Source organism: Idiotropiscis lumnitzeri, chromosome 11 (assembly GCF_059441095.1).
Source record: "Idiotropiscis lumnitzeri isolate Australia: NSW breed Sydney's pygmy pipehorse chromosome 11, RoL_Ilum_1.0, whole genome shotgun sequence".
In the NCBI taxonomy this organism is placed as follows: Eukaryota; Metazoa; Chordata; class Actinopteri; order Syngnathiformes; family Syngnathidae; genus Idiotropiscis; species Idiotropiscis lumnitzeri.
This window is the reverse complement of record NC_142401.1, coordinates 16,031,796-16,049,028: the sequence shown is the minus strand read 5'-3', so window position 1 is coordinate 16,049,028 and position 17,233 is coordinate 16,031,796. Positions and strand designations below refer to the sequence as shown.

The 17,233-nt window shown below is 41.0% G+C and overlaps 1 protein-coding gene across 1 annotated transcript in view; it reads right to left on the bottom strand.

Moving 5' to 3' along the window:
- The window catches only part of LOC148327688 (plexin-A2-like), a 117,233-nt gene that overhangs the window by 52,697 nt on the left and 47,303 nt on the right, over positions 1–17,233 (bottom strand). Inside the window, exons 5-8 of the mRNA XM_088308482.1 lie at positions 11,278–11,378; positions 4,950–5,073; positions 4,462–4,615; positions 2,017–2,113 (exon numbers count right to left, since the gene is read on the bottom strand). Of these exons, the coding sequence (XP_088164608.1) occupies positions 2,017–2,113; positions 4,462–4,615; positions 4,950–5,073; positions 11,278–11,378 (476 nt within the window). The remainder of the gene's footprint in view (positions 1–2,016; positions 2,114–4,461; positions 4,616–4,949; positions 5,074–11,277; positions 11,379–17,233) is intronic.

Below are 17,233 nucleotides of genomic sequence, written 5' to 3'. Positions count from 1 at the left end.
TTTTATATTATCCAAATGTGCAAAATGGGAAGAAATGTCTTCAAACTTATCTGGACCATCAAAATCACAGTAAACAGTGTTGTAGTTTGCCACCATTATGACCTATGTTAAATGTTTGCATATTAAAGTGGACTGTATCCCACTGGACTAACATTTAAAATTTTCGCTGATTTATTTTATTAATTTTTTTTTTGAAAGTGAGATCCCTACATGACGAGATATAAGTAACCAACTGTCTTCTTAACAGCTCTTTTAGTGTGTAGGGTCCTCGATATGACAAACACAGGACACCACACATATTGTACCGATATCTCTATCGACAATCACGAGTATCTTCCCAGTCCATATTTCATTGTGGTGAATGAATTGAGACACACAAACAAATGCTCAACACAACCATTTGTGCATGAATTTGTTTCTGAAAACAGCCTAAGCTTGAGTTTTCTTCCTTGTTGGCTATTGTCACGTTTCACATCACAATTATAGTTTTTGTGGATCATCTGATTTACATTGACCAATTATAGAAATGATCTCGTATTTAGGCAATGGAACAGACTGTTTTTAGGGCAGGTCGGGGGGAACTGTTACTCTTGACAGAATGTTACTTGTGTAATGTCCAGAATAAATCAATCTTTAATGAAAATGGCAGACTTCCCTGATCATAGGGATTCAAAATGTGAACCACCACACAACTGCAAGAACTACCGTATATTTTTTAACTTGTGTGACTTCATCGACTGCATGAACCTTACAATGAGGCCGTCTGATTTCTAGCCGGCCAGCAGCTAATAAAGAGAAATTATATCTGAGAAGACGAAGTGTAATGAAATATTTTAATGCCGCACCATCACAATGAAATATAAAGCTTTTGGAAAATGTCACAGAAAGTCTTGTAAAGTTATTGAAAATTGTAGCCTCTGAGTATTTCAAAGAGTGGCCTCTGATTTTTTTTTTTTTTTTTGCCGAAGACTCAAATAATAAAAGCTATTCCTACCAGAGACCCAAAGTCATACATTATGTATTGCCATTTCCCATCCATCCATTTTCTACTGCTTACAGCAAAATCAAAAAGCCATTTGCCCAGAATGTGCGCACCTGCCTTACTATCGATAACTTTATAATAACCCAATAAAAACTGAGGACCAATTTGATTCCAAGAAAAACGAAATATATGTATGTATACAGTATATGTACGAATTATATTGGAAACGCGTGGATACCAAAAAATATATAGATTGTTTCTACCATGTCTTCATTCACTGACGGTGCACTAAAATGAATATGCCATGGAGGGGGAGTGTTTGCAGAGTCAAAATAATTTTAAAATGATATAATACAAAGAAGAAATGTATTTTTTTCTACAATTGTAAAATGAACTAAATCCTAGGAGTGGAAATCCAGTTATTTCTGTCTCCTAATCTAAATTCAGGTTCACCTTAATATCTCAGCGTTTGTCCCTTCTAAGGTAGTGTGTTTCAATGATGGTCATAGGGGCCATTTATGACACCAAATGCAGTCCCGTTAGCGTCATGGCTCCAAGGCAAGTCACTCCCCATGTTTATTGTCTATTAGCATGGCAAAATCTCTTTTTATTACTGTATTGATTCATCTGCCCTCCAGGTACCTGAGCACAGCTAACAGTATCTCTAATCTTACAGCAAACACAATTATCAAATGGTTGTGCCTAGAGCAAAAGTTGGATTGCAAAAAAGTATATAAAATGGAATTTAGAAAATGATTTTTCTATTTAGAGACCTGAAACTATTGTGATTATTTGCTCATCCTCAATGACTATCTGTTTCTATTTAAATCCTTTAGACGGTAAAGCAGTTAAAATCCCGAACCAACAGGCTGTGACAAATGCATCATGTTGACTAAAATGGAAGCCGACAGATTGATTTAGCTCAGAGTTTATCTAAGAGCCTCATCTTAAGCAAGAATCAGTGCCCTAAATGAGATTGTCTACTCTCTCTATCTATCGGCTGAGCGAACGCAGAGGTGCATGTGTGGACTCACATGTGATGCGTGCTGCAGTTGTAGAATTTGACCTCCGTGCTGGCCACCATTTGACCCGTCTCCTTGGAATTCAGTCTCAACTCCACGCCGGCCCAGTCTGACAGAGGAGAGAGGTAGACACCGTCAATCTAGGGCTTGATTTACAATACTTTGCATGTGTCAAGTGTGACAATCTGATGCAGTTTTTTTTTGTTTTGTTTTTCCTCAAGTTGAATGAGGTATATGAGTCATGGTGGCATAAATGCAAAATCAATATGGAATCGGATGTCTTCAATTTGTTATCCACATGCAAATCAAATTCAGACGCAAATCATCGTTATTGCAAGCTTGACCTCATTGAAATACTTGAATGCCTCGCACATTCGCATTTCACTACTCACAAATTCACCTATTTGGGTTTTCCTGCTCTTTGGAGAATCCGTAAGATGCCATTAAGAGGGCGCCAAATCCCGTTTAACTAGGAGAGTAGTACTTTGGTTGAAGTGTTACATCTTGCCTGAGATACAAGCTTTACATGTCGGGGCATAGCTATATTTGCCTTGGGTTGTTAGCATGCGCATGTGTATGCACACTTATGATTTTTTCCAAAGCCAGCCATCACTAAGTCTTATTCTGAAGGGTAATGCAAGATGACTTACAAATACGCGACGTACAGACACTAAAATGTCAGCCCAAACAGCACAAAAAGATAAACAAACTAAATAAAGCCCACTGTCACTCTGAACTACAGTAAAAGCATAGACAATGAAATTTGCTTTAAATAAGATTTGTTACAGTTGGTCATCAAATAGCAGAATAATTGCAGATAGCGGCCAGTGGATAAATCTGGACGTTATCCTCAGGTGCGAGCAGAAATCTATTCTGATGCCCAAACACCACTCTGAGTGTGGTGAGTTCAGAGAGCCAGAGCACACTCCCCTTTCCATTAATTTCCGAACGCAGTCTATGTAACAAACCAATCAGCATCTCATGCTTGATTGTTTCCATCTGTACTGTCTGACACACTGGCGCGTCGTGTTCCCAGTTGGCATCTCAAACATGCCCCGGCACCTCGTTTTTAGTGCACTCGAAATAACCAAACTAGAGATTCAGAACTCTGTGCGCTCGGAGAATATTTCCAAATGCGCCCGTTATTAAAATAATGGGGCGAAAATTTAGCCCAGGCCAAATAACATACAATGTAGCATTTAATATTTCTATTATTGACATTGTTTGCTTTTGTGTTATCAAACCTCAGTGTTAATGCTTGTCTAGATAATCACGTGCAATTTGGGTGTCCATGTGATGCATTTTTCATCACAATCAGAGCGTATAGGCTTTGAATCCTAAATGGACTCTTGGACCTGTCAATCCAGCCAAAACTCTGGAAAAATTGCATCAAAGAGAGGTGAGGAGGAGGCCGGATAAACAAGCTGAACAAAAAGAGAGAGAAAGGGTAGGTGGGGGGGGCAAACAAGAAACAAAATGTTCAGTACTTTCTTATCTCTCCGCTATAAACAGCTACCTAGCGTCTGCCTTTCTGCAAGAGCGTATTGCTGTAAGGTGAAAACTTGAGAGGATTACTGCACTCGGAGGACAAACTATTTGCATATTAAACAAAAAATTATAATCTCCGTCTTTTGTTCATGTCTCTAGCATTAATATCACGGTCGGGTATCGTGTCTCAACTTGGAACTGTGGATTCAGCAAGACTTTAACTTCAGCTTATCGCCTCTATACTGACAAACACACACACACTCAAACGTAAGCACACTCTCAAGAGAACTGCAGTGAGCGTTTTTACAGTCCATTAAAGTTTGCTCTTACTTGTAATTACGTGCAACACACACACACACTCAGGAGTTGGTTAAGCTTCTTCAAAAGCTGCAACATCACCGCCACAAAATGAAGGAAAGTGAATGGAAAGTTTTCAAGTTGCTGAACTATCATTGAAGGGTCACTTCTTCAAAAGGGGACGTATTAATCAAAACAGTCAGATTGCTTCTATACAAACAGTTCACACTCATCGAGTGTGAGATAAAAAAAAAAGGATGTAAATCTTTTTGCGACCCGTCTATTTCCAAAAATATGTCTTTGACAAGCCGTTCTTGCATTTAGGTGAATAGTTATACCACAAATAGCTTAAATTAGCCAGTGCATAAGAAACATTCATTTGCAGACTGGATGTGGTGGGGTGAACATTTCCTGCTCTGGAGGGCTTTACCGTTTTTTTTTTTTTTGTTTTTTTTTTGCAAAGCAGTTAAAAAGAAAGCCTAAACATAAGTACTTTACAACCAATCATTGGAACCTGATTGCACTGTTGATTTTTATTTTTTGGTCACATTAAGATTTGGAGGATGTTAGATGGGGTCCTCTTGAGACCCTTCCTGTGCATTTGAGACAGTCATTTGCATTTCATTGGCAACCTCCTCGATCAAAGGCTGTACGTATTCACTCAAAGCGCACCTTGTCCTTCTGGTATCAGCGGGACCTCCTTCCCAGCCGGGGACAGACACATGACCCTGTTGCCATTAACGTGGCCTTCCACCTCCGCCTGCTGCCCAAAGGAACAGGTGATACCTGCCGAAAGGTCCGGAACGTTGTTCACCTCCAACAGCAGCTAAAAAAAAAAAAAGGGCGGATGTGCCGTGATTAGACAACAAGCTCGTCTCGCAGTTACACTGCATTCATTGTGAAGCGACTGTCTGACTCTGCTAAAGTTAGCTCCATCAGTTGGCTTTATCTTAGTTTATAAAATATATATGATGAAGGTAATCCGTACAAGTGACAAGAAGTGAAGATTTGCTTGCATTGAACTTTTTTTTCGAGCTGATTAGTACTTGAAAATACTGTCTGGAAAACTAGCTGTCATACAAAGTAGAAAACAGAATGGATATTAGTTGAGAGTACTTGTGTGACAAAGTGAGTGAGCCGAGGATGCGAAGCAGACTCACCGGGACGCTGTGTGCGGATACGGCGATGCTATCCGGGTGAGCGATGACCTTCACGCAGCGGTCAATGTCAGTGTTGAAGCGGTAGGCTTCGTCTGCCCTCGGACAGCGATCCCTCCTCGAGCACCTGTACATCAAAACAATGCAGATGATTTGATACGTCCTCGAGTTCAGTAGTGTTTTTTGACACAGACAGGTTCTTGCTAATACGCATTTTTTCACGGACTTGCAACCATTCGAAAATGCAGGTGTTTTTTCTTTTTTTTTTTTGGGGTGAAGGTGGGGTGGGAGGTTTATATATAATTACAAAAACAAAAAAGAGCAATAATTATAATGACCTGTCTTTCATTTGCCAGTTTTATAGCATCTGTACTGAAAACTAAGTTAATAGAGAATATGTTGAGATTTTTTATTAGCATATGAAGTACATTTTTATCATAAAATGAAATAGATAATGAACAGTGAAAATTATCAAGGCGTTGTTACTTAACGGTACAAAAAATGGAACAATGCACAGTGGACTTCTAAAAAGTGACTCAGAGAATAATGAATATGCCTTCAAATAGAAACATTTTATTAATTGAGTTATGATCCTGCATATCGTGTTAACCTCATTGCTCCTTGCAAATGTGGGTGTTCAAAAGATGACACGATTGATCGCTTTGAATCCTTAATCCTGGCTTGAAACTTGATTATTAATCTTTACAAGTAATTTTGGACATGCTTCTTTCCGGGAACTGTTTGGGGAAGACCCTTTTCCATTCCAGCATGTTTGTGCCCCAGAGGACAAAGCAAGATACATAACGATTTATGACGTTGTTGTTTTAACCAATTTTTAATACATTAACTTGTTGGAGTAGGCTGTGTTTTAAACCAAGAGTCTTGTGAAAGAGGCACCTCTCAGCAACTTTAGAAATTAAAAGACCAGTTAGACTGAAACAAAAGGACGGTATAGAAGAAAAAAGACGGCGACTCGAACGAGCTGCACCGCTCAAGTCTATCGGCACATTGAGAGTAATGTGTTGTGGCCGTATACGATCACATCTTTAACGCGCAAAACCGAGGGCAGGCGGCACTTTACAAGCTCTCAGGTGGTGCCAAGAGTGCTCAGGAAGAGCTGTAATTACACCGTGATATGAGGGCAGGAATGGAAGCCGGAGATAGCTCTGTTGCGGCCGGGCTTCTCAAGGGAGGCTGCGAGGAGCAGCCAGTGTCTGAATGTGAACGCTCATCAGCTGAAGTGGCGCAGACAAAATACTCTTTTCATATTGTCGTTTTATTCATCAGGTTTTGTCTGATGGGAGCCATTTGTTCCATTATCCTCGCTAAGCAGCCCCCTCAGCAGGTGTCCATTCATTTATAGACAGATCCTCAGAGTCCAGCCTTTGAGAATGCTCCACAAAAAGTACATTTTATAACTACGCTCCCTAAATGTTACCATTAATTGAAGTGCTTAATTTTTTGAATATGGCTTGACGGTGCAGTGTTCTTGTTTGCAAGCACTTTGCTTTTACTCCAAGGAAGGTGAAGGTTGGGACTGGACTCATTGCCTGAGCCCTAGAGTCAGTTTTCAACATGGAATTTTTGTTGCTGCTGTCCATTTTTTTGGCTGCACTGTCAGAAATTGTCAATAGAGTCAAAGTCAAGCATGCAAGTGCTTCAATTCATAGAGTCAACAATAGCGCTTAATTCTTGGGCTCGGACTAGGTATAAGGTTTGGGGCCAAGGTCTGGAACGAGGATGTCAAATAAGGCCTTGGGCCGATGCTAGACTTGCTTTTAAGGTCTTGGGCTAGGACTACATTTAAGGTTCGGGGCCACGACTATGACTATGTCTTAAGTCTAACATCTATAAATTCTATGGACTAGTATATAGTACTAGTTCTGAGTTTTAGTGCCTGCAAAGTTAGGGATCCAGGACCAGGGCTAGGACAAGATGTTGAGCCAGGAATGCCTAATTTGTAGGATATGGACTAGTTGAAAGTGTAGGATGAGGCCTTGGATGGCATTTGTTGCTTTGGGCCTCCAATAGGACAACGTCAAAGACCCAAGGTCAACGGCCGAGTACGAGATCTACAGCTAAGATCTATGGTGTAGGCCAAAGAACAGGTCTTGGGCTGAATACCAGAACAAGGTCTATGGTCAGGTGCCCGGATGAGTTGGGACAATTGGTTGTGGGGAGAATTTGGTGATGGGCTGGCGCAATCAATTGTTTGCTCGACTTGTTGACAGGGAGATGGGTGGGAAGGCACATCTGTCTTTAGGGGGTTTGGTGTCCTCTGTGGGGCACTCAGTAACACTTTGCACAGGATTGACATTCAAGTAACCCTGTTGTACAGACACCTCTTGCACTTCACTGTAACTCGTGACAACTCTTACGAAAATACATCACTCAAGTAACACAATTCTATCTTTTGCTATCATATGGCACAATTGGTGTAGTCATCATGCCTATGAAAATGCAAAAAAAAAAAAGGCGTGGTATCATATGACTTTCCATCAAAATCTGGCTGCATCCAAATGTAGGTAAAAATCCAATGTGTGTTGGGTGTAAGTAGAAGGTTATTTTAGTTAACAAAAACTAACGAAATAACTATAACTTAAATCGAAAAAAAAATGGCTTAAATTAAATTAAATTTAAATGAAAATTATTTTTAAAAAGTGCAAACTAATTTAAACTACATTTACAATCATAAATCTAATTATACAGTTTTTGTCTTTGGCAATTAATTTAGTATACGAGGTGATTTCAAATTTATTTTGATATTATTGCACATCCGTAAAAAGAAGGAGGTCAAACAATTGTCTGGGAGTTGTGGTCCTCTTGATGTGCGTCATACGGAAGCGACATCATCAAGTAGCAGCCGATAAAAAGAGAGCCAGCAGATGACGTCGCTCTGAGGAGACGAGTTTGCGTGTGGCTTTGGGTCGAATGGCTCACTTGCTCTCCCCACGGAAATGCAACTGTAAGTCAAAAGTGCTTTCCGCTTCATATATGAAAAAAAATCAATATACAAAAAATACTACCTTGCAATACTGGGTTTATTACTTCTCAACAAGAATTCAATCCACAAATCCACTTTAGAAGTTGGCTACAAGGCATACTAGCGTTATTGCATGCATGCATCTAACTTTAGAAGCGGTCTCATGCACTGCACTTATTGCAATTAAAAGTCTGTGGACTGTTATAAATTGTACCCTGCATTATCAAAATGTTTTAAAAATAATATTTTGGTTGATTTTTTTTTTTTGCTATAGAATATTAACCATGGTGTTTTTCTAATCTTGCACACAAGTAAAACACCAATTTCTACAAAAAGTAATACTAAAACTAAGTGTTTTTGAGAAAACTAAGACTAATAAAACCTAACAAAGCTTTCTTAAAAATAATTTAATTTTAATTAACTTAAAAAAAACAAGAAACTTAAAATGAAATTAAAACTAACCATAATTAAAATTATAAAACTATAAAGCCCATGTGGAAATGCAGCGTAAACGCACAGGTCAAATGTAACGCATCAGTGCCAGTTTGTCAATTTGAACTACAGCAAAAGTCCTTAAATCAGGAAAGGGGAAGTCAAAAGTCTACACAAGCCCGGGCCATTTCAAAATACGACATTCTGATTACGGTTGAGTTTACATCGCAAGTCATATTCTCCAAATGCAATATTTATCAGAATGCCATGTTTAGACTGGTGAAGGTGCATAGAACATATTATTGCAATTAATTTTGGGGGATCTACTTCCACTTTCAGTATAATATAAATACGGTGCATAAGACATGGCTCAAGATGCCTGTGTGTAGTAGTAGTTTGTCCATGAAAATTTGACGCAGTGCATTTCATTTTTTTATATACTTGCGTATGTGCGACAAATAAAATTGCAGCTTTTTATTGGTGTTAATTATTTCTTTAATCTGCTGACAAAGAGTCACCCCAGCCATCTAAACACTTTGCAATGTTGGATATTTATTTTATTTATATAGGTATTATTCACTTCTGCATTTCCACTGCCTGGTGTTGACAGTTGTAGAGTTGCTTACACACAATTTAAATGTCTGTGAATGCAGATTGTCGAATGTTGTCTCTCAATGTAGGCCGCCATATCATATATGTGTCACTTGAAGTGTACATTTACTTATTTCTCCAGGTAAGGCAATCATGAGCAAATTTTAATTGTAATTCAGATATGAATGCAGACAACAAAGTAAAACAAAGAAAAATGCAAACAAAATTGACAGAAAAACATCAGATGCAGGCGTTGAATCTGAACTGGGAACTTAGGTCTGAGGTGTAATTTTAGCCACCGTTGTCACATATAGCTGCTCGCATGTAGGATAAAAGTGGCAATGTGAGAATTGCTCAGAGACCAGAGACATGGTAAAGAGTGGATTCCATTGACAAAGTTAAAGAGGCCTTGTTCTTCCGAATGATGGATCACAACTCACTTGAGGGAACAGCGGCCGAGCAATTTAGTGATAAGTGGACGGTATTAATTCATATAATTAGACAAGGCAGGAGGCAACGGGGAAAAAAATGAGTTAATTTAGATTAAAACACAACATTATTTCTCTCCTCTAAAGTCAGTGGTGATGCGACAACTCTGAAAGCTGCAATTTAAGTGACGCCGATTCCCATCAAGATAGAGCTCACAGGAACGCACACATCACCATGAAACGGTGCTAAATCCCCCCCGGCTGAGGTCAGCTTCAAACATTGCGGGCCGTCTTGCAAAACACAGGCTTTTAATCTCTTCAATCCCCCATGCTCCATATCGAGGTATTATGCAAGCTAACCTGGGGGTCACATAATTAAGATGAGAGAGATAAGCTGGCTCTGTCGGATCCAAAATGTTCCCGCGGGTATGCTGAGGTCCCGTTGTGTCAGCCCAGCTAATCCCCAACCCCCTCCCTCCTGCCTAGTGCACCAACACTAGTTGTCCCAGACAATAAAATCTCGAGGGGTCAAAGGTTAGACCTTGTAATAATAGCAATGTCTTGGGCCGCGGGCCACTACTTGCCCATCCCTGGTCTATGGCCTAGGACAAAGACTAGTACTAAGGTCTGTGGTCTAGGACTAGTCCTTGACCAGTGTTTCCCGACCTTTGTTCAACCAGGGTACCCATTTCAAATTACGTATTAATAAGTATTGCAGCACACCACAATACATGAAGTACGATTTAGGGGCAGGACAAGGTCTAATATCTTCATCTGGGACTAGGTTTAAGTCTCAAAGTATAAGGCCATGGGCCAGGTCTTGTTCCAAAGACTCAGGCTAGGACTAGGTTAGTTGTGTAACAAGAGGAGTTAAGCCAAGTACTGAGGCAGGAGTCTTCAATCCTGTTCCACGAGGGCCGCTGTCCTGCCAGATTTCCATCTCTCGCTGCTGCAACCCTGCAACACACCTGATTCAAATGAACAGATAATATGCAAGGTCTACAGAATCTGGATGCAAGGTCTACAGAATCTGGATAACAAATCTGATCATTTGAATCAGGTTTGTTGGCGCAGAAAGAGATGGAAAGCAGGCAGGACCGCAGCCTTCGAGGAACATATTGAAGACCCCTCATCTAAAGCACAGGGCTCTGATTTGTATGACGTGAATTCCAAGGCGTGAGGCTAGGACTACTGGTAATATATTTGGCCAAGACTAGGTTTAAAGGCCACTTTAGGGATAAAGACGAGAGCTAGGACTAGTGTTGTTTTAGGCCAAGACATGCAGTCGATCTAAGGCCAAGGTTAAAAGCTGTGGGTGAGGACTAATACTAAAATCTAGTGCAACGACTGGAACTAACAACAAGGATCCGGTCAATAGCTAACGTCTCAGGCAGGCGTGGGCAAACTACAGCCCGGGGGCCACATGCGGCCCGTTAATCGTTTTAATCGGGCCAGCCGAGCTTGAAAAAAAATTAAATGAATAAATAATGTTTTATTTTCTAAATACTGTGGCTTTTCAAAGATATATGTATTGTTGTAATGCTTTTGTTCACTTTCATTTAAAATTAAATGTATTTTTTTTCCCCAATGTGGTGAGGTTACCAAAACACTTTATATCTGCTCCTGGTCCTAGGCCTAGAGCAGGGACTAGTGACCTATAGTGTAGGGCCAGGATTTATTGGGTGCTTTTGTTGTTTGAGAGAGCCGTAGGTTGGGTTACAATCAATTGTTGGCTGAACTTAGACTGCCGCTAAAAAAATTGTCTCGCCTCAAACTGCACAAATCACATGCTTCCTCTTATTTAGAATGTTCCACTAGCTGTTTGTTAAATAGCAATGTTACGCCCTTAATGCCTTCGACACAGTGTGTGTTTGTGTTTGTGCACATGCCGACTCACGTGTTGTACAGGACACACCAACCGCAGTGAGGGTCCCCGGAGCTCAGGCACTCTGCACACATCCCATACTGCTCGCAGGCCTCCACGGGAACCTGGGACACCTAAAATCAGAAAGTTGGGGGGGGGGGAAACATACTCAATTTAATTAAATTTCTTGGTCCTCACCACTTTTCTGAAGACATCGATGCGCTTGTGGATTTGTTTGTTGCTTACTGGGAAAGATAAGTAGAAAAAAAATCATCTGATGAGCTGGAAATCAATTAGCGAGTGCTATGATTAATCAATTTTTTGCTACTATTTCATATTATATTTATCGAAAATGTCATAATAGCAGATCAGCAAAAATATTTATTGGCACAAAAACAAAAACACTTATTTTGAATGCTAAATTTACAACTTTATTTCTCACTTTATTTCTATTAATTTATGATTTATTGGGTTTTATGTTTCATATTTAATCTTGATTATGTTCAGCATTTTGTTTCAGCTGTGGGGATATTTTCACAACGTTGAGTTGTCTTTGCCAGTCTATATAAATGTTCTCTGCGGTGGCATCCTCTGTGGTTGTGGTTTCAGGTGGTGTTGCTTGAAAGTGGCTCTGGATGTGCACCCAGCCAAACTGATGTCGATGTAGAGACCATGATAATATAAATTAAATGCAGAACACGTCAGACATTTTCATAAGTATGTAAGGAAATGTTTTCTCGTATGTTTAATTTCACACTTGATGTGTGAGCCGGCACTGCAGAGACGCACCTGGGTTCTGTAAAAATTCCCCTTTAAGGTTGTGTTCATGCTTTGACGCGTAGCAAAAATAAACTGGGCTAAAATCCTTGGCAGCATTCACAGAACAAGATGATTTATTTAAGGATAAAGGACACAGGACACTGCTACAGGCTTACATGGTTGACAAGTACGACGACAAGTTAAGGCTGCCTTTTATTGTGTGCGGTAACCATGAAGACAACAAAAAAACAGCCTGCACGGTAACTTAAAGTGAAGCCACAGTGTTTTCCTAACCCCGGGCGAGGGAGCTCTCCCTTGACTCAACACGACCTTGCCAATGACACGCTGTAAAAAGTGAGCTTTTCAAGGTGGACTTGTTTTGGAAGATGACGGCAATCATTCAATGAGGAGAACCAAAGAAACAATGCTCTTTGTGTGCCACGGGGAAGCTCATTTTGACCAACCTAGAGCATTCGAATTGTAAGCACCGTTTAATAGACCACAGAAAACGCTTTCATGGTTGAATTTTCACTGCAGCACATTCATTTGAGCGCTCTTCAGCTGTGTTGTGTTGTGGCCTCTCTGCCAAATTCACGTGTTTGGTCTGAGTTGTCTGAGAGGAAATGGGGGTGGGGGCTGGGAGATATGAAGCAAAAACACCAGGTGCACCATAAAAATCCACTCAGCAGAGTAGAAGATTGGTATCGGCATATGTCCAGGCCGAGCCGCTATTCTTTCCGGATCTTTCTGCAAATAAAAGCTACGGCCTTCTCTGATGTTTGGATTCAGGCGTGAATCCCTGTGCCTCGTGAAAATAAATTGATTCTAATTCATCCTCCACAGATGATTTATACAAGTGGTTCTCCAACTGTGGCTTGGAGGTCAACCAAATAAATTTAAATCATGTTGGTTAATTTTAAAAAGTGATCACAGACAAACTTAACGCGGTTCATCTATACAATAAATTATAGTTTTTCTTTCTCTAAAAAATATTAAGCTTTTACCGTAATGTTTTTTTTTTCTTGAAAAAAGGCAACTTTTTAATTCCTAAGACATTTGGGGCACACACAGTAGCTATCTTGTATTGGTGTTATGAAATAGGAAATCTCTCCGATCGTATGATTGAGCGCGATGACTCACAGGATGATTTTGTCCATTTTTGCCGATCCAAACCGCAACAATTCCTCTATCATTCCAACTACGTCAGACAGGGAGTTTAAATCCCTCAACTCCTCCCACGAGGCAAACTCATTTTGTTAATGGAATGAAGCAAATGGGTTGTGAACTGCTGGAAAAAAAGAGAGAAAGTTACGTGGTGCGTGTGTGGGTGTGCGAGGGATGCGGGTGCTAATCCATTTTGCCAACGTGGACCTGAGAGAGGGCCCACTTATGCTATTAGCGCACCGGAGACACTCTAATGCACTCTTCATTTGTGTTTGCTTACATCAGGAAATTGCTTGCATCGCACGTCCAGCCGGGGATTAATAAGAAATTAAAATAAAATAAGCATGTGCCTTGCTGGTTTTGTATACAGGGGCGCATCATTCCAAGTGCTAGAAATCTATCAGAAAGATAATTTAATTTAATTTATATTACACCATATGTAAAGCGCTTTGTTACAGATCCAGCTGTTGTGAAATGCGCTCTTTAAATAAGAGTTGCATTGTATTGTATGACATTCACCGCTCGCAGCGACAAACAGAGAGCTTGGTGCACTTGCTTACTCGCCATTCATGCATGACAGGAAGTGTCTGCATTGTAATGTCGTCCACTTTGAGTACGCATGAGCAGCATTAAACTCATAGATGTGAACCGATTACAGATCTTTTCTTCACCGTTGCTTTTATGGTGGTACCTCGACTTATAAGTGACGTAACTTGAGATATGAACCGTGGCTGGACCATTTTTTTTGTTGTTGTTGTGACTTGCAAGTGAAAAATTTTAGATCCTAGTTTAAGAAGACGGTAGCAAAATCAACTCAACTCACTGCACAATAAGCAGCAATTTGACTGATAGTGAAGTGAAAAATTCTTTAAAATCTTTAAGATGTTTATTGTCACTGACAATTGAAGTTTACGGTGCATCTAAACATAAAAAGAGAGAGAGAATTATTCCTTGTGTGTTTTAAACAACCACGTAATTTGCCTTATTGAACGTTCCCTTGCTTAATGCAATGCGCCATAGCTGAATCGGATGGATGTTACATTGTTATAACCCTGATAACAAATTAAACTCGTAGACCAAGGCACTACTGTAAAGGTATTTTTTATTGGATCATTTATTTATTTTTTTTACATTTTTGCTCCTGAATTTCATTATGCATGTTCAATATGAGCTTTTAGTGAAGCCCTTTTTACATAAAGTGGGAATCAAGCAAAGTTGAGGAACACGGCCCAAAATGAAGCTATTATGGGACATATTGGACAAAATGGACTTTTTAATCGCTTGAATAAATAAAGAGTTGTGTTCTCCGGAGTCCGTGCCAACCTCTGCCTAACAGTTAACAAGCGATTCCTCCTGCACTTCCGCCCCACACTTAGGGAACAGTGGCATTTACATAATAACAGACCGCACACTGAGTTATTCCACTCATGACATGATGTGCTTGGCAAGGGGAAGATCTAGAACCACTTTAAAGTGAAATACACAATCTGAAACAGTATCATGCACAAACATCCACATCTCTCACAGGTATGACGCCGCTGCTATCATGTCAAAGTCCAACTGTATGCAGAAATGCCTTGAGTGATGTTGGATGTACTGCGTTCACTTCTGATAGACGGCACACAAGTTGTCAACTGGATGTAGCCCATGAAGTGCTGCCTCCACAAGGGAAAATGTTTCTTCGAAGACCCAATACAAGACTCACATCAACAAGTCTGTAAAAGTGATAAATTCTCCATGTTGATTAAAGATCTCAATAAAAAACTAAAATTAGTGGGATGTTTTGCGTTGAATGAAAAAGAAAGTCTAGGACTTTTTAGAAAGGGTTTCAACAGAGACGTCCCAGGAGAGCCACGATTTATTCACCAGCATTTTCCACAGAACCCAGTGAGGCAAGATTTTGTATCCCCGCAATCAGATAATGAGAGGATGTTTGAGGCAGCATCCAGTGCACCGTGTCAAAAAGTTTTCAGACTGCATTAACTTCGGGAGAAGTGAATGTTGGTTGTCAAGTATACATGGGCCGGTTACCAATTTAAAGGTGAAGGAAGGTTTCAAAACATCATTCCCCGGCGCTAAAACTTTCCCTCGAACGACCACTCCCCTAACCCTTGTTGAAAAATGACGGATGTGCAAAAAGAGGCTGCAAGAGGTTGCAATACTTCCAATACGATATCACATTTATGAGAGCTTTTGGCAAATTAAAAGTAACATTAATATAGAACTATGATACAATCTCAAAATAAATGTTTGTGATCAGCTACAAAGGTTAGCATGTCTACAATTGGTGGAAGAAATACCAGACACTGTTTTTGGGATATATTTTTGCAATATAGTAAAACCACATTATCAAAGTGATCAGAATCACCCAAGGCGTTATACAGTAGCCCTCCCTCCTGATGCGGCCTCCAAAGTGGCCAAATTTAAGGGTCAGTTCTAAACCCCACATTCAGAGTCTAGAAGGATGAAAATGTCTTAGGTTTCTGTAATAACACAGAAGGTGCGGAAAGTGTCATTATCCAACCTGACTGGATCATTTTACGGTAATTGGTGATGCCTTGCATTCGAGAACTGGCGTCTTGTGACACAGACTTCCTGTTTCCACTTCAGTTTATTGATACTGTCTTGGGTTTCGCACAAATACCTCCTTGTATAAAACATGATACAGTGAACCCTTCGGGACCAAGCCCTGACGTATATTGCAAAAACTTGCGAATTATGGAGGCCCTCTCTGAAGATGGTTCAAATTGCCTATATTAATAGATTAAAGCCAGATATACCCTGAGCCAGGCATGTGAAACTGTTTTTTGTCGCAGGCCACATTATTATTCCACTTTCTCTCAGAAGGCTGCTGTGACTGTGAAACCTTATCAATGTTTAAGCACCATATCATATCATCATTTATAAACAACAAATTGACTAGTTTTGAAATCAGAAATATTGGATAATGGTTAGTCTTGCAAGTTAAAGCACATGCCACAAAAAATTATGTGGTAGGCCAGATCTGGCCCCCCGTGCCTTGAGTTTGACGCCTGGGCCCTAAGCGATGATCCCAAAGCACTTTAATATAATTTGAAACTCATCTTACAACAATACTGTTGCTCTCACGCCAGTCATCATGAAGTGCTTCAAGAGGCTGGTTCTCCAGCACATCAGGGACTGCCTTCCTCCCACTCTGGACCCCTACCAGTTTGCATACCGGGCTAACAGATCCACTGAGGGCACCATCGACACTGCTCTGCATGTTGTGCTGGTCCACCTGGAACAACAGCAGAGCTATGCAAGGATGCTCTTTGTGGACTACAGCTCGGCATTCAACACAATCATCCGGGACATCCTCGTCGCCAAACTGGACATTCTCGGCCTCCCTGCCCTCACACGCATCTGGATTAAGGACTTTCTGACCAACAGACCCCAGACTGTGTTGCTCGGCCCCTACACGTCCTCCACCTGTACGCTGAGCACCGGTTCCCCTCAAGGATGCGTGCTGAGCCCTCTCCTATACGCCCTCTACACCTACGACTGCCCGGCCCACGGTAACAACACCATCGTCAAGTTTGCTGACGACAGAGCCTACAGAGAGGAGGTCCAGAGACTGACGGCTTGGTGCGAGGACAACAGACTGCAACTCAACATTGCAAAAACAAAGGAGATCGTCATCGACTTCAGGAGGAACAAGACGGTGCCGCCCCCCCCTCTGCATCGAAGGCGTGAGTGTGGAGAGGGTCCACACGTTCAAGTTCCTGGGAGTACAGATCTCCGATGACCTTTCTTGGACTCACAACACCACAGCAGTGGTAAAGAAGGTCCACCAGCGTCTGCACTTCCTGAGAGTCCTCAGGAAATTCAACCTGGACAGGAAGCTGCTGCTGGCCTTCTACCACTCGTCCATTGAGAGCCTGCTGACGTACTGTGTCTTCACCTGGTACAGCGGCTGCACTGAGGCGGACAGAGTGAGGCTCCAGAGGACGGTCAAAACAGCGCAAAGGATTATTGGCTGCCCTCTCCCCTCACTGTCGGACATCTACACCGCCCGGTGCCTCAGAAGGGCTCTCAACATCGTCAA